Source organism: Electrophorus electricus, chromosome 24 (genome assembly GCF_041902795.1).
Source record: "Electrophorus electricus isolate QZ-2024a chromosome 24, ASM4190279v1, whole genome shotgun sequence".
NCBI classification, from domain to species: Eukaryota; Metazoa; Chordata; class Actinopteri; order Gymnotiformes; family Gymnotidae; genus Electrophorus; species Electrophorus electricus.
In genome coordinates, this window is record NC_137520.1 from 426,815 (window position 1) to 452,500 (window position 25,686).

General features: G+C 43.7%; 2 protein-coding genes across 8 annotated transcripts in view; one reads left to right on the forward strand and one right to left on the reverse strand.

The window, feature by feature from the left end:
• Positions 1 to 798: 798 nt before the first annotated feature.
• samhd1 (SAM domain and HD domain 1) lies at positions 799 to 12,786 on the forward strand. Of its 3 annotated transcripts, none has more exons than XM_027025603.3 (16): positions 799 to 1,288; positions 2,107 to 2,173; positions 4,127 to 4,199; positions 4,783 to 4,943; positions 5,402 to 5,517; positions 6,157 to 6,227; positions 6,313 to 6,468; positions 6,549 to 6,649; positions 7,012 to 7,120; positions 7,815 to 7,906; positions 8,518 to 8,633; positions 8,829 to 8,968; positions 9,340 to 9,429; positions 9,540 to 9,644; positions 10,416 to 10,553; positions 11,777 to 12,786. In XM_027025603.3, exons 1-16 carry the CDS (start codon positions 1,117 to 1,119, stop codon positions 11,957 to 11,959), a joined length of 1,890 nt encoding a protein of 629 aa, XP_026881404.3. In that variant the 5' UTR covers positions 799 to 1,116; the 3' UTR covers positions 11,960 to 12,786. The 3 variants fall into 3 exon arrangements, with proteins under 3 accessions (XP_026881404.3, XP_081563310.1, XP_026881405.3); XM_081707184.1 differs by having other exon boundaries at positions 6,205 to 6,227; XM_027025604.3 differs by having other exon boundaries at positions 1,162 to 1,288; positions 2,112 to 2,173.
• Positions 12,787 to 14,210: 1,424 nt separating this feature from the next.
• Positions 14,211 to 25,686, reverse strand: part of l1camb (L1 cell adhesion molecule, paralog b) — a 49,455-nt gene continuing 37,979 nt past the window's right edge. For 4 of the 5 annotated variants that reach the window (XM_081707156.1, XM_035522458.2, XM_081707155.1 and 1 more), the window contains 11 exons: positions 25,017 to 25,087; positions 24,334 to 24,559; positions 23,632 to 23,747; positions 23,045 to 23,312; positions 22,685 to 22,807; positions 21,028 to 21,201; positions 20,685 to 20,798; positions 18,844 to 18,993; positions 18,511 to 18,642; positions 18,291 to 18,363; positions 14,211 to 17,987 (listed from right to left, as the gene is read on the reverse strand). In XM_081707156.1, the coding sequence (XP_081563282.1) occupies positions 17,717 to 17,987; positions 18,291 to 18,363; positions 18,511 to 18,642; positions 18,844 to 18,993; positions 20,685 to 20,798; positions 21,028 to 21,201; positions 22,685 to 22,807; positions 23,045 to 23,312; positions 23,632 to 23,747; positions 24,334 to 24,559; positions 25,017 to 25,087 (1,718 nt within the window). In that variant the 3' untranslated portion in view covers positions 14,211 to 17,716. Of the gene's footprint in view, positions 18,090 to 18,290; positions 18,364 to 18,510; positions 18,643 to 18,843; positions 18,994 to 20,684; positions 20,799 to 21,027; positions 21,202 to 22,684; positions 22,808 to 23,044; positions 23,313 to 23,631; positions 23,748 to 24,333; positions 24,560 to 25,016; positions 25,088 to 25,686 lie in introns of all 5 variants that reach the window. The other variant, XM_081707157.1, reaches the window with a different exon arrangement.

Sequence of the window (25,686 nt, forward strand, 5' to 3'; positions counted from 1 at the left end):
TGACACAAAGCAATAATTAGCGTGTACAGGTAAAACCATATCCATTGTCATTAACTATATGTCATTAAGAAAATAAAACTAACAGGCCATTAAGCACCTCACGACTGTTTCACAGGCTTGCATATACGTAGTGACACTTGTTTAATATAAAATTCCTTGTATTCTGACAGAAGGCGGAACAATGAACTGTTTATGGTATAGACAGTTAAAACCTCGTTCGTCCTTAATAAAATGTGCATTAATAAACACCCAATAGGCCTTTTGGCACGTAGAGCTCACTGACAGATTTCCATACATGTAGTGAATCTTATTTCATATAAAACGTCACAGTTTCGGACAGAAATGGGTTGTGTGATTTTGTTTCAGCAGTGTTTTTTTTTAATATATAATATATACTATATATATATATATATATATATATATATATATATATATATATATATATACATACACACTTTTACACTATATATATATATATATATATATATATATATATATATATATATATATATATATATATATATATATACTTTTGCATTGTTTAAGTACTAGACAGTTAAAACTTTGTCCACATCATATTAAATATATATTATTTTTTTTATCAGTTTACAGTCATCCATTGTTATTACTATTATTGTTGATATTATAATTATTAATCTAAATCTGTTTATTCCTTAATTTCTTAATTTATTTTATTCCTTATTTATTTTATTTTATTTATTGCTGTATTTATTTAGTTATTCGAAGCTTTTACTTTGCCAGGGCTATTCCCGAGATACTCTGTACAGTCTTCCGGGGTTGACCAGGCGCCAGAGACTGCACAATGAACGAAGCGCGGGGGTATGAATGAGATAAACGGCTAGAAACGCAGAAATTAAAGTGGTTTCTCACCACTTGAGCAGGGTCGTCCTTTAAGTTAGCCTCCTAGCAAATTCACTGCTGCGTCTGCGACGGGCGCGCTGGCGTTTGTCGTGCCGTTTGCGGTGTGCAGGGAGTGCGCGGACCCCGGCAGAGCCAGCGGTCCAAGCCGCCAAAGACAAACGAGGACAGGGTGTAGGCGCAGAGCACAGCGCGGCACAGGTCGCAAGCTGTGAACATTTCCCGCAACAAGCAAATATGGAAACTCGAAAGCGTGCGAGAGAAGACGCGTCATGTCCTGACGTTTCCCAAACGCCGGAGAAACGTGCGGCCGAAGGGCGAGCTGGGGACGTCACGAGCTGGGACGTGGAGGGAGTGTGCGCCCACCTCCGCGTGGAGGGGCTCGCGGAGTGGGAAGGGACTTTTCGAGGTAACTACGCTGGATGGGGGTCGTGTTAGGGTTACATGTGCAGTTACTGCATTTAGCCGATGCTCTTAGCCAAAGCCACTTAACGATTCTGACTGAGTACAGCTTGAGTAATTGAGGGTTAAAGGTCTTGCTCAGGGTCCCAACACTGGCAACCTGGTAGCAACCTTCTGATTACGAGGCAGGTACCTTAACCACTGAGACACCACAGTGGAGACATAGAGATTAAGTGGAAATGAGCACCTTTGAGAGGCATTTTAGCACTTCTTTGTACTTTGTTGCAGCATGTTAACTAAGCATACATGGGTGATACTATTCCTGGTGCACAGTGACATTAAACCTGCAATACCAACGTTTCTAGTTTTGGTGTTTGTATTTGGAGCCAGTTTGTCTAGATTTGCCTTACATGCTATTACATACTTATTTGATGTAGGATATCTGAGTCAGACTTTAAGACTGATGAGTCAGGCTGGATAAGTGGTGAGAGAGGGTGACAGAGAGATCATTGTTTTCCTGCTAGTTTATGTATGATATCTGTTGACCTTGATCCCAAGGTTGTTTACGTCGAATCACTAACTCGGTTTACTTTCTTCTTCCTAAACACATTTCCTTCAAGGCCAATAGCTTGAAGCTTCAGATCTTTTGGTTGTGACATTTTGGGTTTCATGAATGACAGCTCTGTCATCAAAACCAAAGAGACATGTTGTGCTGTATAATTTCTGTCGCTTGGATTGGGTTTGGAATGGATTTGAGTTTACTTTGCAGTCGTAGTAACTGATGTTCCCTTCAACCCACAAATTCCACTCTTCCACTCTCCACAGAGCAGATGATCACAGGAAAGGGACTACAGCACCTCACGAATCTTCAGCTGGAGAAGATGGGCGTAAAGTGAGTTGGGTGGGGTGTGGAGGTGTGATGGAGATGTGAAATCTTTAAATCTGATTGATTCCTATCTTTCTTTCACATATTCGTGTGCTCGAGTGCTAATAGGTTCATATAGAGAGTACGCTTGTAGGTGCTGACATCACTGTGTGCTTGCAAAGGAAGTGTGTACTGTGTGTTCTGGAGAAGTGCTTCGTGCTGTGTGGTGTAGATTGTGTAATAAAAGAAGCTATGCTCACTTGAGCGCGGTTTAGAGAAGAAGGGGTTAAGATTTGCCAGCTGACCCGCCACCTGTGTCTGGGCAACCATACAGAATTCTTGTCTCAAGTCCCTAAATATAGTTCACATTCTGTATCTCTGTCTTTCTGTGGAAGGAAGGACCATGTGGATGAAGTGCTAGGCATATTTAAAAAAAACAAAAAAAAAACAGGTTTTTTTTTTGTTTGCCAAGGTTTACATTTTTTAAAAATATAAATGTGTGTATGTGTATATATATTTTATATATATAATATATAGTAATTATATAACACATCGGGTATAATTGCATGTCACATCAAAGGTAATTTCTTTCAGTTTCTGCTAGTCTAAACACATTTTCTAAAGCTGAAACTGCTCCATCTGAGTTAGGTCAGATACAATGTGGTTAAACAGGTGTTGCCCCCTTATAGTCGATCATTGACTTATTTCATATTTCAGGTGTTGCATCTGAACAGCTGACATACATAATTACAGTAGACAGACAGACAGGCTCTCCATATCCATGAGGAGCAACACCTCACATTCCCCTGCAACCTACACACATGCAATGTTGAATCATTTCTAGAGGTTTCTATGATTGATTGCCATCATAACCAAGTAGCCCCGATTTATGTCAAAACTGTTAAAATGTTAGATGCTATTCTGCCAAACATGCAGTTGAGAGTTGACACCAAGAAAATATGGAAGTTCCTCAAAAAAAACTGAAACTGAGGAAAAAAGAAGATTAATTTAATTTCAAACTCCCACATCTATTTCTTAATCTTAAACACTTGGCAAACCATTATCATCTTTCAGAACTTTGGATAAAGTAGTATTTGCTATTCATTTCATGAACACCAATACTAACTCTACAATGGGGGGTTAAAATCTAGTTAATACAATAGTAAATGTTTTTTTTTTCTGATGGCTCAACTTGCCTTATCAGCTGGGTCAGTCTACCCCTAACATGGGGCAGGACGATCAGTCTACCCATAACACGGGGCAGGATGAACCATAAGAACACATCTTTTGGGACCCTATATTGTGTTTTGCTTGACTTGGGGACATTGCTAAGGTTTCGAATGATGACACGCATCCTGAACTTGTGAAGTAATGAAATGTTTGCAGGCAGAAGAGGGTTCAAATGTTGAACTGGGTATTGTTCTGTATTATTATAAAGAGATCTGTGTATGAAACACGGACCACAGTTTAATGGGATTACAAGGCACAGACTGACACAGAGTAATAACTGTTAAGTAGCAGTGGTATGAGATGATGGAATGTTTTACAAAAAAAAAGATAAGCCCTATTTTTGAAGATAACTGTAGTGAGCTGAATACTGGAAGTGAATTTTTTGGTAAATGATTTAGATATAGTGGTGGAGATTTTAAAGACTAGAATGCGAAAAAAGAAGGGAGGGATAGATAATTGCCCTTAAAAGAAGTGTATAAAAATTGAATTCTTCTGTGCCCTTCTCCGGAAGGTGCCTCAAACACGTTATCGTTAGCTTGCAATAAAGTTCGGGACCAGACATTCCCTTCGTAAGCTGGCTATTTAAACTAGTGAGTTTGCTTGTCCATTCTTCTTTTGGGTTTAAAAAACTATAACACTGAGGAACAGAGGGATTTGGTTTGCTGCAGTCGTACCCAGTCAGGTTATTCCTGTCTCGTGTGCCCTTCCCGACAGGACGAATCTAATGTTCTGTGTTTTTTCCTTCTTCAGACCACTGGGATCTAGACTTCGTGTCCTCCACTGCTTTCAGAAACTCTGGCAGATTTCGACTAAATCCATGAAGGTGTGTTTGTAAACTTCTCATCCAGAGAGGAAAACGGGGAGAGAAAGGGAGGAATCCAGAGACAGAGAGCTTCACTCCGGAACGTGCACTTGAATCAGGACCAGGACCTTAAACTGTCAAGTCAGAGTAAAGACATTTACATGTACAGCATTTCGCTGATGCTTTTATTTAAAGAGACTTACAATTCTGACTGAGTACAACTTGAGTAATTGAGGGTTAAGGGTCTTGCTCAGGGGCCCAACACTGGCAACCTGGCAGTGGTGGGACTTGAACTGGCAACCTTCTGATTACAAGTCAAGTACCTGAAGCACTGAGAGAGTGCATCTAGGGCCAAGACTGGGATAAGACTGAGACCATAATAGAGGCCATAATAGAGGCAAGACAACGTCCAGGAAAGTACAAGCTCATTAATCTAATCTGCAGTTAAATTCAACTGCAGTTAAAGACTGTCAAGGCCAAATAAAAACCCAGACAATCGCATGACAAGACCAAACAAACGCTCCAGTTCTGTAGCTTTGGTACTCGTCGTGTTTTTTACGGTATTCCTCAGCACGCTGTGTGTGTCTCTCTCTCTCGTCCTCAGGTTTTCAATGACCCTATCCATGGCCACATTGAGCTGCACCCTCTCTTGATCCGCATCATAGACACCCCTCAGTTTCAGAGGTTACGGCATATTAAGCAGCTGGGAGGGGCGTACCTGGTCTTCCCCGGAGCCTCGCACAATCGCTTTGAGCACTCAGTAGGGTGAGACTACAACAACCAACCTGTAAAATAAAACTAGTTGCGTAGGGCGTAGTTATACTACATCGGGCACTAGACCAGTCCAGCGAGTTTTAATCCTTTAATCAGGCTAACATGAGGGAGTGTCTGCTGTTACCTCATTTATGTAGCTTTGCTAAGGGACATTTTTCAGGGATGTTTCCAGATTTATAGAAATGTTTTCTCTGTCAGTTTTACCTTGTAAACATTTTTCCCTCTTAACTGTACCCGTATTTTTCTATCTGCGATGTGCACATTTAAAAACTGGAGTCTTGTTTGAGCTTTGTTGATTTTTGTAGCTGTGCTTATTGTCCCTGTGTCATGGTCCGTGATGGTGAGCTCGCGTCATGGCCCGTGATGGTGAGCTCGCGTCATGGCCCGTGATGGTGAGCTCGCGTCATGGCCCGTGATGGTGAGCTCGCGTCATGGTCCGTGTTGGGCAGGGTCGGGTATTTGGCAGGCTGTCTTGTCCAAGCGCTGAATGAAAGGCAGCCGGAGCTCCTCATCACCAAACAAGACATCCTGTGTGTTCAGATTGCGGGTTTATGCCACGACCTGGGTGAGGACTGAACCGTTTTCTTCATACAGCACACACATAGACATTTTAGCTTTGAGTTCATATAGAAACCCTGACCCTACAGGCTAGGAGCTGCTGGTCTCGGCCGGTGCTGTAACGCTCTGAGAGATGTGGTTAATACCGTCTCCCTTGTGACTACCTTTGGTGCTGTACCAGTGATTCACTTTAAAAGCAGCCTTAATGCCCTCAATTACGCAGGAAAGAAACATCCTGCACTTCTGAGGTCCACATTATTTCTACATCTGTTTACTTCTCTCTGTTATTCTTGTTGTCTACACTATGTCCATTGAATTTAGCAAAAAGCTACGTTTCATCAGATGTAGACAGTGCTCCTGTGCAGGGTAAAATGAAAGTGGCAATGTTGTATCTTATTGGTCTGACTGGAGCGTTATGTCATGAGTCATTAGAGTGTCTGTAGATCTACAGAATCAGGACAATAACTGGCGTTTTGACTGTTAAGTTTAGTGTAGCTTTTCACTGTACAAGTGCACAACCCAGCTCTTGTCTGATTCCTTTTTAAGATGTTGTTTCTAAGGAAGAGCTGTACTCCGATCTCCCAGTCTCTCTCTTGTTGTGATAAATCAAATAAAAAAAACAACAACCCAGAAACCTCTTTTGCAGGCCATGGGCCGTTTTCCCATATGTTTGATGGCTTGTTTATCCCGAAAGTCCGACCTGAACTAACATGGAAGGTACGAAGTCATACACGTACTACAGCCGCTGAGAGTTTAACGGTTGCTTCCCTGATAACTGTGCATCCGTGCGTCTTCCCTGCAGCACGAGGCCACCTCGGTGCAGATGTTCGACCACCTGGTGAGGGCAAATAACTTGGAGCCCGTGATGGAGGATTATGGTCTGTCTTTGCCCGCGGACCTCACCTTTATCAAGGAACAGATCGCAGGTCCCCTGGACAGCAGTGCCGCTCGTGCTCAGGTACGAGTCCAGAGGCGGGAACGCCGCACGCCCGTCCGCTCGCGCGTCGCAGCTGAACGGCACGTGTTCTCTCCCCTCAGTGGCCGTACGCGGGCAGAAGCAAGGAGAAATCTTTCTTGTACGAGATCGTAGCAAACAAGAGAAACGGCATCGACGTGGACAAGTGGGACTACTTCGCCAGGTGGGTCCGCGCGACTGCGTGATGCGCGACTGCGTGATGCGCGTGTGATGTCGTGATGGCCGGAGTGGCCGTTCTGCAGTAGTGTGTTCAAACCAGTTTACATTATCATTGTTACCAGTTTAAGAGATTTATAGAAACTGGATTTGGTTTATCCAAGATGAAGTTTTATTTTTATTGAACCTCCTTTAACAGTCTTGAAGGTTTTTGCTGACAGACCCAAAAATCGGCGGCAATAAATGTGATGTGATGATAAAGATTTCTGTATGTATTTAAGGGGCTTCTTGCATGTGTTTTCCATTTTGCTTTTCTGTTTTAATTTGTGAGTATTTGCGACTCCGTTTACGTTTTCTCCCTGTGAACAGAGACTGCTACCATCTGGGCATCCAGAACAACTTCAATTATCAGCGGTTCCTCTTGTTTGCCCGCGTGTGTGAGGTTAAGGGGAAAAAGCACATCTGTACCCGAGACAAGGTGCCTGCTGTGCTCACCACTGCGCCTGGCGTTGACTATTACAAATGACTAATTACTTGTTTCAAACTGTAATGGGATTGTTTTTCTCATTACTTCCTGGACAAATTTACTTCTTACTAATAAATTAATAAAACCCATACAAATCTGCACCAGTGGGAAAATTCCAAAAGTTTTGCTTGCTCATGGAACTCTTTAGTAAACGTCGTAAAGTAATCGAGGCCTGCTTAGTGAATATGTCGTAAGAATGTGCCCAGATTTCCATACCTACTATCTACAAAATGCCTTTAATTGGAGAAGTAATAATAACAATAATAATAATAATAATAATAATAATAATAATAATAACAATAATATTATTGTTGTTGTTGTTATTACTAATACTATTATTATTGTTGTTATCAATATTATTGCTATTATTATTACTAATACTATTATTGTTATTGTTGTTGTTTATTATTAATATTATTGCTATTATTGTTATTATTAACATTATTATTATTATTATTATTATTATTATTGTTGCTAGGTCTAGCTCTGCTTCTCCAATGTCAGCAAAAGAGGGCTTAGTATTAAATGTGTATTGTCATTTAATGCTAAGCACTGTGGTCGTCTCCAAACAGTGAAGCATGTTCGTTGTCTATGTTGTCATTTTATTTAAAATATATAATCTGAAGATAAATGATGGTTTCCACAGGAAGTGGGTAATTTATACGACATGTTCTACACACGGAACTGTCTGCATCGCCGGGCGTATCAGCACAAAGTGGCCAACATCATTGAGGTCATGTGAGTACCATTACCCCTTCTCAACACTGCCCAAAGCTGAACTTTCAACTTTCAACTTTGAACTTGGAGCTCTGTGACGTCAACATCTCTGGTTAAATCTTGTCCACCGTGCTGCTTTGTCACTACCCTGGTGACTTCATCCTGAGTAATTTAATTAAACACAAGATCAGTTGTCAGACTTCCTGTGCCAAACTGTTAGAGTTCCACACAGGGACCAGCACACTCACTTCACAACAGACACCACAACATCGCCAGCTTGTCATCAGGTGGGTGCCTCCGTTTGTCTGTGTTTCGCTGAATTAAGCCTACAACACCTCCAGAAGGTTCGAGAGGGGTAAAGAGTTCATCTCTGTGAGTTTCTTCTAGCATAAACATGCTAATGAGCTAAGCACCTGATCGTCTCCATGTGTATTCACCTAGCCACTGTCCAAGGTTTTCTGGGGTTGGAGGAATGTTGGAACTCCTGCTCCTGATAAGACTCATAAACCATGTTTACCTTCTAATTCATTCCACAGCAGACACGCCTTTTTAAACTGTCAAAAACAGTCATGAAGGTGCTACACACTTAAATAAGTGTGTGTGTGTGTGTGTGTGTGTGGGGGGGGGGGTAGGATAACAGAAGCGTTGGTGAAAGCAGACCCTTATGTTCAGATCCAGGGTTCATCAGGAAAGATGTACAAGATCTCTGAGAGCATACATGACATGGAGGCCTACAGCAAGCTTACCGGTAATCAGTCAGCATTACTAATGATTAGTAATTAGCCGTTAATCTCCAGTGCCACTGACCTACTCTTGACTGTCAAATGGATCAGGTTTGCGTATTAGTAGATTTGCTAATTGCAAATTTGTTGAGGGTGCTGGGTTTGCCATGCGCTCGAACCTTTTCCTGGCCGCACTGATCTTTTGACCCCACTTTCTACAGACCACATCTTTGAGCAGATCCTGTACTCCTCCGATCCAAACCTGTCCGAGGCCCGGGCCATCCTCCAGAACATCACTTGCAGGCGCCTATACAAATGTGTGGGGCAGACCACACCTGAGATACACGTCAATGTGACCCAGGTGAGGAGGAGACTTCTGTTTGCTCATGTTATTACTGTCGTTATCCCTGGAAGTCCTGGACTAGGCTACTTAATCTTTAGGAATGAAATAAGAGATTTCTGTTTGGTTGCCACAACCAAACAGAACTAGCAGTCAAGTTTCTGTTTCTGAGAGGTAATTTGTGTGTGTGTATGTGTGTGTGTGTATGAGAAACATGGATGTTCCTTTGGATTTGTTGGGTGTCTGTGTAGGTTAAACATGTTTAAAAGACCTGTGAAGTGTTATAATGAAATGATTTAATAGACATGCAGACTGGCACCTAGAAGGTGTGCACTTACCGTATTAGAGGATTGGTCAGGTCAGGATTTGGCAGCCTTATTGTGTTTCTGCAGAAAACGCATCTGGATTGGTCATGTGAGATAGCCAACTCTAAACCTCAGAGCCTTACAGTAGACCTGAAGCCTGAGGACTTTGTCGTCATCGTGAGTAAAGAAACAAACAACACTCTAAAATTGTTTTTGAACCCTGATTAAAGGAATTTTAGTCAGGCATGCCATGCTGACAGCTCTCTGACAGCTCATTTGATTGACAGGTGATTTACATGGACTATGGCATGAAGGGGAAAAACCCCATTAACAACGTCCATTTCTACTGCAAAAAGGACCCCACCAAGGCCATTAAGATTCGCAAGCACCAGGTACCCAAAATGACGAGTGCGCTGCCTGTACGACGCACCTGTCTTCGCGTGCTAGTCCCACACACTACCGTGCTTTGCTGCTGACACTAACGTCTGGAGCACCTCCATGAGTCCAAGACTCCTTTTGTTTGTGTTAAAAGAGTTAAGTGAAATGCAAGTGAAACTATAATTATAATCACCTTTGAACACATTTAAACAAACCTAAGCTGTTTTGTCGGAGGTGATTCATGCTTAAACAAGAATAATATACATGGGGAATTTCCTGGTCCATCTCTGGAGGTGTGTCTGGTTTTAGTGTTAACCGTTCTCTGCCTTTTAAAGGGCATCTGAGCAGTCATATTTCAAAATTGTTAAATATATAAAAAGTTTTTATGTGGTTAGAAACCATTGGATAGAGATCTGATCAATATCTGAATACTCAAAATCTTTTTTGTGTGTCTTGTTTAAACTGGATCCTGGAATGTGAGGCCACCAGGTTTGGCACTGCAGACACTTGTTTCAGATGTTCCCCACCAAGCTGCATTTGCTGCACCATGGTTAACGATGTGGTTAAACGTGATGGGATTTGTAAAGGTGTGTGGCTGGAAGTGATCCGTGTAGAGAGGGCGTGTGGGGTGGGGTGGGGTGGGGTCCCTTCTCATGGGGCGTTCACGTGATGCCATCTCAGACTCTGAAGCGTGATTCTTTAGGTACTTGTCTTTGGAGCAGGGTAGACTCAAGCTCTGAAGAGTCTTCTTAATCCCGCACAACGTTTGAACGGCCCTCCCACAGGTGTCTAAGATGCTGCCTGAGAGGTTTGCTGAGCAGCTGATTAGAGTTTACTGCAAGAGGACTGATGAGACGAGTCTGGAGGCTGCCCGGAAGTACTTTGTGCAGTGGTGCATGAACAGGAACTTTTCCAAGCCACAGGTACCACTGTTGTGCTGCACGGTTGTGTGTGTGGGTTTGGGGTGTGTGTGTGAGTGGGGGCTATGTCTTTAGCTGGGTTTGGCTCTTTGTGCGTGGGTATTAGTCACGTAGGGTACTGTAGCCACCTCACCCTCATATATAATCTGGCCTCTGGGACGGGTTTAGCTAAACCACCAGTCCTGGTGTAGCTGGCACTAAATATAAGCCCAAATACAGCGGTGCAAAAAGGCCCGATCATGAAACAAACACGGACATGAATATCTGCTAGCGTCAAACACACAGCAAAGCCTGCCACTATCATCAGTTACTAGAAACTACTAATGTAGGTAGTTAGTAGGTGAATGTAGGTGTTGTTTTATTTATGTATTTACACTGATGCTTGCAGGCGAATTGTTCCATTACTTCCATTAATCTCTCTGTTGGACAAAATGCTTTACTTCACACTGTCCACAGACGCAAGGGGTGGAAGCTGTGGTCAGACCACGAGAAGAGTCTCCTCTGTTATTTGGAACAGTTGTGTGTGTGCATGGTATTAGCTAAAGGATACACCCAGCGATGTATTCCAGCACGTGAAGAACCCGGCCTGAGTGTGAGAGTGTGAGGAATGCGTGTGCAGCGGGTCGCTTCCGTAGCAGCGTTGAGTGGCCGGGATCATACGGAGAGGCTGCAAGTGTGAACATGTGTTTGCGCAATTAAAAAAAAAAAGGTTTTACTTGGTTATATGTTTTGACTTTATAAAGTAAGTTATTGTGACTTATTACTTTTGAAGGGCATTTAAAAGTCAGTAGTAGTACTACTAATAATCATAATAATTGTATAAAAATATATAATTATAAAAATATAATAAAGTCTAACGCATTTTATTACTTTTCTTGGTACATCATGATATATCGTTGTCTGGATAGTGGAAAATACCACAGTATGAATTTGATCTATGACTAGCGACCACAGAAAACCATTTGGTGGCGCCTTAAATTCCTTGATCACCAGCTCCCCCCGATGGCACCAGGGGGAACTGTCAGTCTGTCCCCGATCCGGTCTTAACAGTGCTGCTGTGTGAACCGGCGTGTGTGTGCGTGTGTGTGCGCACCTGCGGCTGCGTGTAGGTGGGGGGGGGGGGGGGGGGGGTGTATGCGTCTGTGGGCACAGCGGGGTGTCTCATGTTACCCTCGTTATCGTGATCTTGGACACGAGATCGCATCTAACCTTGCCGGTGGTTGTAGGACGGTGACGTCACAGCACCAGAGCTCACTCCTCTTAAAGGAACCTGGAGGACAGACGACACCGACGAAGACAGCGAATACGATGACTTCAGCCCGGCGGCGCCGGCGGCCCACGCAACAGTTAACGGGAGTCGAAGCGTAAAGGCCAACCTCTTTCCCGCACAGCGAGAAAACCACAGTTAGAGCGCCAGCGACCGCTTTGAGATCCAAAGCTCCCGCGCTTCCTCCAGCAAACATAATCCTGCTTTAAACTATTTAGTGCCAACTTTTATTTTTGGATTGTTGCTGCTCTGGTGTTGGACATGTTTTTTAAAGGGGCTGTTATGTGCATCAACGGTGTGACCACACTGTGACCATGTCCTGTGTCCCATCATGCTCTCAATGTCGTCATGGCAACGCACAAGCAGGTAGACGTCAGAAGCAGGTAGCTTGCCCTCCAAAAAGATAAAGTTCCTCACATATTTGCTTTCTTTTACAAATATGCGACTGATCTTTTTGTTCTGATGTGTGCCAGAGTCACCCGTTCTCCACGTTTGTCTTCGTTTGACATCTGTAAGAAGTGCAGAAAGTCTGTTTGCATTTTAATGTTTTACTGTTTTATTGTTGTATTCTCAAGCAGAACAAGCATTTAACCTGGCTGCAAGTGCACATATTTTTTAAGAATATTTAAATGCGTTATGAGAGAGAACATGCTGCAAAAATATTACTTTGTGTGTGTGTGTGTGTGTGTACACAACAGTATAGCAAAATGTGTTCTCTTCAGAATGTTCTTTTCAGAAATGTGGGTTATATTTAAGTTTGTCTTATTGTTTAGGGTTTATATTGTCATATTTACATTACCTATGTGGCATATCTCTTATGGTTTATCATGTGTTGGAATTGGATTTCATATCGTGCGGCGAGGTTTGTCTTTTACAATCATTCGCTGTGCTTTTTGCTGTGTGTTTTCAGACACTGTTCAGGTGGGGGTTTCTGTGTGTGATTAAAACATTATGCACTTGGATACAAAAGCATGGATGAGTTACATATTTAATTAATCATTTGTAATGGTCTATTTATTTGTGACCTTTTGATGGTATTTAGTTATTTGGGACAAACTGGGACTAATGAGGCATAAATTCCACATAATCAGAAATGACCTTATGCCTTCCTGAGTCACCTGCCCTGTTGATCAGGATGTTGGCACAAGAGGGCGCTGTTGCAATGTCAACTTATAATTTGTTGTCATCATTCGAGCACTAGGACATGGTGCTACATCTGAACACCACAGCCCACCAGGGCTGCGTGATGGGTCCTCTGAACATGAACAGTAGCAGACCGCAGTATAAACAGCACACATATAACAAATACAGGCAACAGTGCAACTAGACAGTAAATACACAAATGCATATAATCAGCTAAACTGCAAAAACTATATCTCTATGCTGTAGATTAAACATCACACTAAAACAGTACACGATCGCATAGGAAGTGCATTGACATGTATAGTACAGTGCATGTTGATGACTGGTAATACACTTTTGGAGGGGTTTTTTGTTACTGTAGTATGAATTTCCAGGTGTTCAAGGTAACGTTTTTTTTAGTGTAATTCGAGACAATGTTACACATCACAACTGGATATATATTTTAAAAAGGCAATAGAGAACCCCCAAACACCCCCCAGCAAGAGTTTGCCACCAATATTACATGAACTCGTACTGCTGTTACCCACCATAGGACATGCTGACAGTTTGCTAGTCAGCAAACTGACCTTTGCTCTCTGAACTCCTTACTTCTCCAACAACAGAAGAGAACAGCTTGTCTTGTACAGTCATTCTGAGCACCAAACCCCCCAGGACTGTGTGATGAGAGCCCCGGGCGGTGATGAGGCGTTCTCAGGTTACTAAAATAACGCATCACGTAATTGCACAGAAAGTGACCATATGCATCAAAAACCCATTTCAGTGTCGCTTCAAATGTCAGCATTTGATAACACCTTCAGGTTTTCTGTGTTCCTTCCCTCTGGGGAACAAAGCTGACCAAACACACTCCACATCCTCGACCGCACACTCAGAGAACGTGCCTCTATCTCATAGCCTCATACTCCTGGGTCTGGGCTATAACTGATGCCCCACCCACAGTGACAGACATCCAAAGATAACCCACACCGTGACGTTAAGTGACCGTCCAGCCGTCTGGGGCTGTCTGCAGGGGCTGTGATGAAACTGAGAAACCTTTACTGAGCATATAAACTAGGAAGTAAACACTGCAGAAATGATGCCACTTGCTATTGGCCCAATATCTGCAGTTTACTCTCCACACAGTCAGTTATCATTTTCCTTATTTAAAAGTACTATTAAAAATATGCTCTAAAATCTGAAGTGTAATGTTATTTATGTTCACGAAGCTGTAACCCAAATCTTTCTGGAAAAAACAACAAGACAATAACACATAATTGGGTTTTCTTGATGTCTTTTTATTCATTAATATTTAGATACAGCACATAATCCAGTTAGCAGGTATGATGTTACTGCGCCCAAGGACTGGGTGACCTTGGTGACCTTTGGATACACTGCTTGCGGGTCATCCTGCCATGCGTTTGACCTTTACATGATCAAATACTGGTACTGGACAGGTACTGGACAGCACGTGTCCTTCTGACCTCTCTTGTGTCTTCATAACTGCAATCTCTTAACAGACTTTAGATTACTGCTCATTTTTTATTGTCTTTTTCACTTTTTTTTTTCCAAAAACAAGGTGGTAAAAGGAAGATTACATACAATACCCCCCCCCCCCAAAAAAAAAAAAAACTCAGCTGGAGAGTACAGTGGGCAGAGTCTGCTATAAGTTACATCACCATCATGTACCAAACATACATCATGCAAACCCACTGGTTTTTCATAGCAAGTTTTCTTCATATGAAAAAATATATATCTAATGATTTGTTTGTATTGACTACATCTTGAGACTGGATCTACGGTAGTTTTCATGTTTATCATGCGTCCGACTTCAACCAGTGGGTTGTCACTGTGCGTTTTGGTCAAATGGACAGAATGGCGCTTAAGAAGAAAAGCAGATCTATTAAATAACCGTGCCAGGGTTCAGACTGTTGGCCGGCGGACGGTCCGGAACAGGGACTGCAGACTTTTCATGGTTCTTATGATATTTTGAACAAAAACAAGCTTAAAAATTATATTTTGAACAAAAAAGAAGCTTAAAAATCCTCCGTATGTCTCGGTCCACTAAATGGCCATTCACGTTTTATATTTTCATACCATTTATTCAATGGATCAGTAATTCTTCATAGCGCCCCCTACAGACCAGGTTCTGCCACCGCTACCCTCCAGCAGCGTAAATGACATTGCTTAAAATGCGCTTCATTAATTGTACATAATAATAGCTAAGATTCATGTTTTTATTTAGAAAGCAAAAAAGTTGGATTCCCTCCTGATTCTTTCCTAATATTCTAAAAGTCATATAAACATGAGAAATAGGAAAATAAGGAATGTCATTGAAACACTAATGGAATGCGTGTATGTGTATAAATATGCTTAAAGTGAAATCCTTCAGGGAGAAATAAAAGCTAAACGCCTACTGACGATCCTTATTTACATTCAAAAGGTGATAACTGGTAACCAGACTTCTCCTTCGTTGCATCTCTGGTTCTCTTTTCTCACCCAGCAGCTTGCAGCTGCGCGCACGCGGGCCTCGCGACCGTTTTGGCAGCACGCGCCACGGCGACGCGCACGCGGCGTTATCGCGGTCCACGGACGACGAACGGGACGAATGCGGAGGAGCGCGAGCGCTCCCTCGCGCGGTTGAGCAGCTGCAGCAGACGTAGAAAAGCGCTTAGCCTGTCGACCAAGTAAAAGCACAGGAAGCACAACGTTTGGATCCAGTGCGGCTGCTGAATGTACTTTTATGAGCTTGTCCTATATGGATTGAACACATACACTATGTTAAATACACACCACTCTTTGGATGACAATACACTGCTAATGATACAAATTCATTCTTGAATTTGTGCTGATGGTTCAAAATGAGATACATATGTAGGAACCATACATGTCAGAGAAACAGTCATGACCGACAACGTATGCATATGGGATTAAAACAGTATTATAGTACAATATGGTACTATTGGACATAATATGTAACACACTGGTTGTAATATTGTCTAAACCTTTGCTCTACGTATGTGTACTTGGAACTGGCGACCGCAAGCTATTCAGATGTACAAGGACCATAGTGTGCACGTGAGTAGATAAATCAAACCATATTCTCCATGGAACAGAAGAACAATAAAACACAGTAACAATAAACTAACAATTCAGAAGTACTGCATTCCAGATTAACCAAACATTAACCAACAAAAATATATCCAATGTGTTTATAAAAAATATTCAATATAATAACATTTATAGTAAAATAAAAATAATTAAAAAACATGCATAAATGATAAAACTCCATGAAAAACAAAAATGAAGTACATAAAGATGTTTCGTTTTCCTGTGAGATAAAACGACTGTATTGGTTCGTCATTTGACCTTTTGACTGACTACCTTCTCTCTCCCTCTCGCTCTCGCTCGCTCTCCCTCTCTCCCTCTCTCTCTCGCTCGCTCTCGCTCGCTCTCTCAGTTTAGCTCTTTTGCATCCCACTGCGTTCACATTCCAGTTGCCTGTCACCTCTTGTGCAGTTTGCTGCGAAGTTTCGGAAGAACGTTTGCACAAGGCAGAGAAAGACCAGCGCCTCCTCTCAGTTTCATGCCAAAGATCCGTGACTCAGGCCAACAACAAGACGCAAAAGAATCAAAGTGCCACACTTGGTGAGCTCCCCTGGTGAAACTGTGATATGCGATATGTTAACAAACTAATATTAATTTATGTTTTGGAATAGTGCATTGCAAACTATTTGTTTGCAGCATGATATAATAAAATCCTTAAAATGCATTAAACATTATAGATTTTGAATTAGAATTAAGGCCTCAGTTCAATTTAGGATTGGATATAAGCCTGCCTGTGCCCTTACCCAGAACCCTGGCATGTACTACACCTGAGCATTCCCAGGAATATACTACTCAGGAGCATTCCCAGGAATGCTGCAGGTGAGGAAAGGTGAGCTAGCAATGGGAAGGCAGGCACGAGCCAGGAGGTGGAAAGGGTAATGGACCATCGGGAGATCCGAGCAGATATCTCTCCCTCCCGGCTGTAAACCCAGAGGAGAATAGAGCTGGCCTCTGTAAACAGCTGTCAGAAAAAGTACTGTGGAATGTTGTCTGCTTCCTTCATTACGATTGACAGACAGGTGCGTGTTGTTCTGGTTGCAGGACTCTTAAGGTCTGGATAGACTAACCTGATTTTTCCTTGACGTGATCATTTGCTGATGTTTTTAGGAGAAATGGCATCTGTGTCTTACTTCTGATAGGACGTGTAAACCTTCACATGCTGGACTGTGAGTTCCAGGATGTTCTCCGTAAAAGATGACTTAAGAGCGCTCTGTATCTGAGGCGGGCTTTCATGAGTTTGACAGAACTGGTGACCAAACTATTAGCAATGCCAACTGGATTACCTGACAATACTGGTTTAGCTCTCCAGTTTATAGTGGTTAGGGCATTAGAGCAGTTACTGTAACACACACATACACAGACACACAAACACACACACACACGCACACACACACACACACACACACACACACACACACACACACATACATTACTTCTCTGGAGTCTATCCATGCCTTTAAACAAGCCCTTGGGTGTGAGTGTGTGTGTGCTTGTGTGTTGTAGCGTCAGGGCAGTTCCAGTCGTTTTGTGTGTTATGAAGGTCGTCGGTAGCAGAAGGTGTTCTTACACTCAAGCGATGTCACAATCAAATCTGAAAGGTGAATGAATGGCAGCAGAAGGTCAGTGAGGTCAACCTCTCAGCCCATTGGCCAACACCAGTGAAGAGGGTGTGGGCTCAGTTCCCTCCCAGGATGCCGGTGACTGAGCTGGGGAAGCTGATACTGGGCGGAGGCATGTTGGGGTTGATGGGAGAGGCGGTGCCGGAGCTGTCGTGGTCGCCGTGGCCGTGCGCGTCCCGGCGACCGCTGTACTGGCCGATGAAGGAGCCGTCCTCGTTGAACTGGATGTCGACGCTGCCGCCGTACTCGGCCAGGCTGTCGTCGCTGGCGCGGTTACTCTGCACGCACAGGGAGTGCTGGCTTGCAGAACGCTTCTCCTCGTTGTCGCTGACGTGGAGACAGGAGGAGACAGTGTGTCAGGGGACAGTTTCGGAGGCGGAGGCGACGCGTGGACGCTGACAGATCGATTACACTCACCTCTCTAGAGATCTGCATTGTGTCAGCATTTGGAACAAATGACATGTCGTCGTTATTAAATCTTAGTGTTAGTATTTGCAGCAAACACATAACATGACAGAAGAATAAAGTTCTCTCAGTGTGCAGTGATATTCTCACTCCGTCTTAAATCTCTGGGATCTGTAAATGTTTCCCAGATTTCAAATCTGATCAGAACCGCGGCCCGGGACCCACCGGTATTCTCCGAATGTCTCATCCTTCATGGGTCTTGCCTCTGAGTCCACCTGCCCTTCCTCTTTGCTGTTAACTGCAAAAGGCAAACAGACGCTTAAGCCGCAAACTCAAAGCACCCCGACAGCATGGCCACTGAGCCTCAGCGTCGGTGCGTGGGTGAGAACGTCACGCCAGCCTGTAGGCCCCTCCCACCAGCCTCCAGGGGCGGGGCCTGTGTTACCTGAATATTTGCCTCCCTTGCTTTTTTTGATGAGGCAGAGGATGATGAAGATGAGCAGGAGAAGCACCAGGGCGCTGATGAGTCCGATGAACCAGCCCTGGGTGGCAAAGCCGCTCTGGACCTCCAAGAGCTCTGAGGGCAGACACAGGGGTGGGCGGGTGGGTGGGTGGGGTTATGTGGGTGGGGGGGTAACCAGGATGGGGGCGAGGGCAGAGCAGAAGAGGGAAAAGCATGAGAATAGTTGCAGTACATGACAGTAAATGACAGTAAATATCAGTATTAAGTTTGATGTTTAAGGCTGAAAGGTGACTGGTGTGTCCACTGCTGCCCTGCCTGGTCCACTTGTCATTAGGTCCTGGCTCCAGTAGGTGGCGTTGTAGAGACGGATCTCCAGAATGTAATGAGTGCCAGGCTTCAGGCCCTGGAGCTGGTAGAAGCCCTGAGTGGAATTCACCTGCTCCGATTCCTCCCATTCACCACCAGCTAACACACACACGCACGCGCACACACACACACACGCACGCGCACACACACACACACGCACGCGCACACACACACGCACGCACGCACACGCACACACGCACGCACGCACACACGCACGCACGCACACACACACGCACGCACGCACGCACACACGCACACGCACACACACGCACACACATGCACACACACATGCACACGCACACCACACACACACCACACACACGCACACGCACACACACGCACGCACACACACGCACACACATGCACACACGCGCACACACACACACATATACACACACACACACACACACCACACACACACATCACACACACGCACACGCACACACACACACACACACACACGCACACACGTACGCACACACACACACGCATATGCACACACACGCACGCGCACACACACACGCGTACACCACACACACACACGCACACACACACACAAACACAAGCACGCCCGCATTCACACACACACACACACATACATATACACACACACACACGCACACACACACACACAATTACACATCCACATATGTCTTTGGGAGTGGTTATGAATTCAGTAATATTAATCATAATGCATTTAATTTACATACAGCTTCTCAGATGCTTTACAGAGACTTTACAATAGATTCATAAATAGGTTAATAGATTACAGCAGAAAAGAACAACAGCAAAGAATAATAATAATAATCACAGCCACGGCTACTATGGCAACACTGACACTTCAGAGGAGTGTGTGGTAGTCAGAACGGGAGAGCTCAGAGAATGCAGAGGAGTTCTTTATGAGTGAGGAGTGCTTTACGAGTGAGGAGTGCTTTACGAGTGAGGAGTGCTTTAGGAGTGAGGAGTGCTTTATGAGTGAGGAGAGCTTTATGAGTGAGGAGTGCTTTATGAGTGAGGAGTGCTTTATGAGTGAGGAGAGCTTTATGAGTGAGGAGTGCTTTATGAGTGAGGAGTGCTTTATGAGTGAGGAGTGCTTTATGAGTGAGGAGTGCTTTATGAGTGAGGAGTGCTTTACGAGTGAGGAGTGCTTTATGAGTGAGAGGGGCTTTACGAGTGAGGAGTGCTTTACGAGTGAGGAGTGCTTTATGAGTGAGAGGGGCTTTACGAGTGAGGAGTGCTTTACGAGTGAGGAGTGCTTTATGAGTGAGGAGTGCTTTACGAGTGAGGAGTGCTTTACGAGTGAGGAGAGCTTTACGAGTGAGGAGAGCTTTACGAGTGAGGAGTGCTTTACGAGTGAGGAGAGCTTTACGAGTGAGGAGAGCTTTACGAGTGAGGAGAGCTTTATGAGTGAGGAGTGCTTTACGAGTGAGGAGTGCTTTACGAGTGAGGAGAGCTTTACGAGTGAGGAGTGCTTTACGAGTGAGGAGTGCTTTACAAGTGAGGAGTGCTTTATGAGTGAGGAGTTCTTTATGTGTAAAGGAGTGTTTTATAAGTGAGGGAGTGTTTTATGAGTGAGGCGTGCTTTATGAGGAAAGCTCTTAAACAGTTTATCAGACCTAACTGTATAAAACAAACCCAATGTTATAAAATTCCAATGAATTCAGTTTAATGTAAATATTCCAGTACAGAATAAAAAGTCATATGTACATCTATGAAGGAGTTATGCATGTTGTGAAGGTTTCATGAAGTCTAATGAAGTCTTTAAGTAGTGACCCACTAATATGCCTCACCGTTCTTAATCAGGTAGTGGATGGCGAAGCCAACATTTCGGTGTCTGTCCCCTGGGACCCAGCTCAGGTTGACGGCCGTTTCTCCTATAGTCATGTTGACAGAGGTTGGTGGTACTGGATAACGCAGACAGGAGAGGTGCAAGCATTAGCGTTCACATACAGAACAGACGTTTAAGGTCCAAAATGAGCATTTAGCTATTAATCCATATTATTCAGTAACTAGTGTGAATTATTTAGTAGCTATATTCAAAATCTGGCCTGTAACCACAGAATCGACAAATGAGAGTTAGTGGCCAGCTGTGGCAGCTGTTAATGAAATGAAATGGGAAAAGTCCAGCTTCACCTCCATCCAGCAGGGTGGTGCCAGTGAATTTGACAGCTTCCCCCTCCCCGGCGCTGGTGAAGGCACTCAGGTAGAAGAGGTAATGTCCCCTGGGCTCCAGGTACCCCAGACGGAAGCTTGTGGCTTCAGGGTCGATGTTCACCATCTGCAGCGTGCTGGGTATATTCTCTTGAACTAGAGACCCGGCCAAGAGAACAGCAGTCAACAAAACCTACCACTCACTGCACTGCTATGTGTTATTACCACTCACTGCACTGCTATATGCTATTACCACTCACTGCACTGCTATGTGCTATTAACACTCACTGCACTGCTATGTGTTATTAGTTATTATCACTCACTGCACTGCTATGTGTTATTACCACTCACTGCACTGCTATGTGCTATTACCACTCACTGCACTGCTATGTGTTATTACCACTCACTGCACTGCTATGTGCTATTACCACTCACTGCACTGCTATGTGTTATTACCACTCACTGCACTGCTATGTGCTATTACCACTCACTGCACTGCTATGTGTTATTACCACTCATTGCACTGCTATGTGCTATTACCACTCACTGCACTGCTATGTGTTAGTACCACTCATTGCACTGCTATGTTGTTAGTACCACTCACTGCACTGCTATGTTGTTAGTACCACTCACTGCACTGCTATGTGCTATTACCACTCACTGCACTACTATGTGTTATTACCACTCACTGCACTGCTATGTGCTATTACCACTCACTGCACTGCTATGTGCTATTACCGCTCAGTCTATTGATATGTGTTATTACCGCTCAGTGTATTGATATGTGTTATTACCACTCATTGCACTGCTAAGTGTTAGTACCACTCACTGCACTGCTATGTGTTATTACCACTCACTGCACTGCTATGTTGTTAGTACCACTCACTGCACTGCTATGTGTTAGTACCACTCACTGCACTGCTATGTGTTAGTACCACTCACTGCACTGCTATGTGCTATTACCGCTCAGTGTATTGATATGTGTTATTACCGCTCAGTGTATTGATATGTGTTATTACCACTCAGTGCACTGCTAAGTGTTAGTACCACTCACTGCACTGCTATGTGTTAGTACCACTCACTGCACTGCTATGTGCTATTACCACTCACTGCACTGCTATGTGCTATTACCGCTCAGTGTATTGATATGTGTTATTACCGCTCAGTGTATTGATATGTGTTATTACCACTCAGTGCACTGCTAAGTGTTAGTACCACTCACTGCACTGCTATGTGTTATTACCACTCACTGCACTGCTATGTGTTAGTACCACTCACTGCACTGCTATGTGCTATTACCACTCACTGCACTGCTATGTGCTATTACCGCTCAGTGTATTGATATGTGTTATTACCGCTCAGTGTATTGATATGTGTTATTACCACTCAGTGTACTGATATGTGTTATTACAACTCAGTGTATTAATATATGTTATTACCTATCACTGTATTGACATTCCCAAGTAAAGACAGGGTGCTTAGACTGTAGTATCTGAATCTGGAAAGTTGTGATTTGAACACCTTTGTTGACATAAATGAACCCCCAGTAATTACAGAATTCAAGGCTCAGATTTTGGACCGGAGGCTGTGGCAGACTGCTAGCAGAACTGAGGCAGGCTGTGAGTGAGTCATGACCTACACTCTTGGTACTGAAGAACGTAACCTTTCAACACCCCGTTTGTCTTCAGTGGATGTCTCCAGAAGAGCGTCAGCTCAGTCTCGGACGGACTCTCGAATCTCAAGAAAGAGGGCGGGCCAGGAGCTGGAGAGGAAGGTGGGTAAGAGGCTCATGACATCTCAGGAAAACACGTGAAAACACAAGACAGCACATTGCGTTTTAATTAAAATCTTACATGCACAGACATGGTACCTGCAGTATACTGTGAACTTACTAGACATCTCAGGTGGCAATAGTACATTAATGTGCATCATTATGGAATGAAGGAGGCGGCGCCAAAACTGCCGTCCATGTGTGGTTTGCAGATTTAAGTCTCCTCACCTCCTTCTGGTGTGCTAAAATGGACGAGTTCAGAATGAGGCCCCTCCCCTTTGCCGTTGAGCGCTCTGACTGACAGCTCATAATCGGAGTAGAACTCCAGGTTTGTCAGAATCTCCTCCTCTTTTCTATCACCAAGGACCAGGAACGTCTGCTCCTCCTTGTCCTGTTTCTCCATCACTCTGTCCATCTCCTGCACCAACGTCAGCACACGCCTCCTTTTGCCATGGTGATAACTGCTGCCCTTTGACCCCAGTCTCCTCAGATAGATCTATTCACACACACACACACACACACACACACCCACACACACACACTCATAAACTAATGTAAGAGCAATACTGCTGAGTAAAAGTAAGTTCTGTAGATGATACATAAACTTACATATATATATAACATGCAACACTATACCTGATGCTCTTAAATTACCTGATTAACTTAAATTAACTTACATATGTTTGTCATGCAACCCTGTAATGTTATAACAGCATACATAAACTTACGTGTGTGTAACCTGTACTATAACTAATGCTGTAATAACTTACTCAAACTTTATGTAAGTTAAGGACAATTTTGGCATGTTGACATACCTTATAGCCCAGTAAGTGTCCACGCACAGACTCTCTGCTGACAGGACTCCACCTCACAGAACAGGCAGTGCTGTTGAGCTGGGTTATGCTCACGTCAGTGGGCGCATCCAAGGGAGCTGAAGGGTGAGAGTGTTCATTGGAATTAGATCTAGGAGAAGTTGATCTATTAGAGTACTGACCTAGGATTCAGTACTATAATATTGAACTGGACTTCAGTACCGTAATACTGAACGGGACTTGCTAGTATTATACTATAGTACTATAATTGTATTATACTACAGTGCTATAATTGTATTATACTACGGTGCTATAATTGTATTGTACGATAGTACTATAATTGTATTATACTACAGTGCTATAATTGTATTATACTACAGTGCTATAATTGTATTATACTATAGTACTATAATTGTATTATACTACAGTGCTGTAATTGTATTATACTATAGTAATATAATTGTATTATACTACGGTACTATAGCAGTATTATACTATAGTACACTAATTGTATTATACTGTAATACTATAATTGTATTATACTATGTATTAAATAAAACATAAATACATATTAAGGAAATGAAAACAAACAACATAAATGGTAAATAAAAATAAGACGACCTGCGAGTTTTAGTTGACTGTAATTTATCGTGACATGAAATGGGTGTAGACAACAAACATGTGAGTGGTAAGACGTCATCGTACTGTCTTCTCCTGAGTGTCCAATAGAGGGCGCAGGGCTGGGAGCACTGCCTTTGGCATTCTCCGCCTGCACCTTGATCTCGAAGGCTGTGAAGGTGCCGGTGTTGTTGACAGTGAACGGCGGGTGAGACACAAACGTGTGCTGCCACTTGGAGTCCGTGCTGGAAGCTTCACGCCACGACACCTTGTACCTGAAACCTGGACCGTTGAAGTGCCTCGCGTCAATCTCCTGAAGGGGAGACACAGGGCTGTGTGAGAGACTTCCTGACACATCACTGTGTGCTGCAGGTGGAGATCACTGAAGGGCTCGGCAGGGGCGTGTCCCCGCTCGGACTCGGAAGGGGCGCGTCCCCGCTCGGACTCGGCAGGGGCGCGTCCCCGCTCGGACTCGGCAGGGGCGCGTCCCCGCTCGGACTCGGAAGGGGCGCGTCCCCGCTTGGACTTGGAAGGGGCGTGTCCCCGCACAGACTCAAAAGGGGGCGTGTCCCCGCTCGGACTCGGCAGGGGCGCGTCCCCGCTTGGACTCGGAAGGGGCGTGTCCCCGCTCAGACTCAGAAGGGGCGTGTCCCCGCTCAGACTCAGAAGGGGCGTGTCCCCGCTCAGACTCAGAAGGGGCGTGTCCCCGCGCGAACTCGGCGTGATCGTAAAAACAGAACAAACTATATTTTTTCCCTTAAGGTGCCTACCTCCCATGCGATGGCCATGCTGTCTGGGTCAGTGGACTCACTCCTCACATTCTGTGGGTTCAGGTCGGGTTCTGGATAAGGAGGAATGCAAGGAAGACACTATAAGTACATGAGGTGTCTTAGCTCATAGTTCATAGTGCAGGACATTTATTCACTATTTTAGTGACTTTTCCTCCAGTTTTTTAAAAAGTTTGCTAATGGCTATTAAATGGATCAAAAGGCCTTCATAAAAAGATAAAGCCCTTCAAATAAATACTCAAATAAAATATTTTATGTACATAAATAAAAAGGGAAACAAGGACCAGTTGAGTATAGAATACACATTTAGAAATTGTTTTCTAAATTCTGTTTATTGCTTTTAACATTTTTACTCATTTCCTTTTGTTCGCCTTTTGGTTTGATTTATACCAGTTCATTTCCCAAGACATTCAGTTGATTGTAAGACAGTTGAATAATGATGACTGATGGAAAAGCAAACCTGCAAAGGTCTGACCGAGAATATTCGCTGTTTGGCAAGAACTTCACCAGAATATGAATATAGATGAATGTATTTGGCAGGATCTGAGTTTTAACAGTACAGACAAATATATACTCACTACTTGGCAAGCATCAGGTTACTTTTCCCTTTGTATTTACATTGTAATTATTTATATTTTATGTTGTAATGTTT

What these genes read in the sequence shown, in the direction of transcription:
- samhd1 (XM_027025603.3), top strand. Translation starts at nt 1,117, where the DNA reads ATGGAAACTCGAAAGCGTGCGAGAGAAGACGCGTCATGTCCTGACGTT. An exon ending in GCAGTGCCGCTCGTGCTCAG is followed by an intron (nt 6,469 to 6,548) that starts GTACGAGTCCAG and finishes CTCTCCCCTCAG; the next exon opens with TGGCCGTACGCGGGCAGAAG. An exon ending in GGAACTTTTCCAAGCCACAG is followed by an intron (nt 10,554 to 11,776) that starts GTACCACTGTTG and finishes CGGTGGTTGTAG; the next exon opens with GACGGTGACGTCACAGCACC.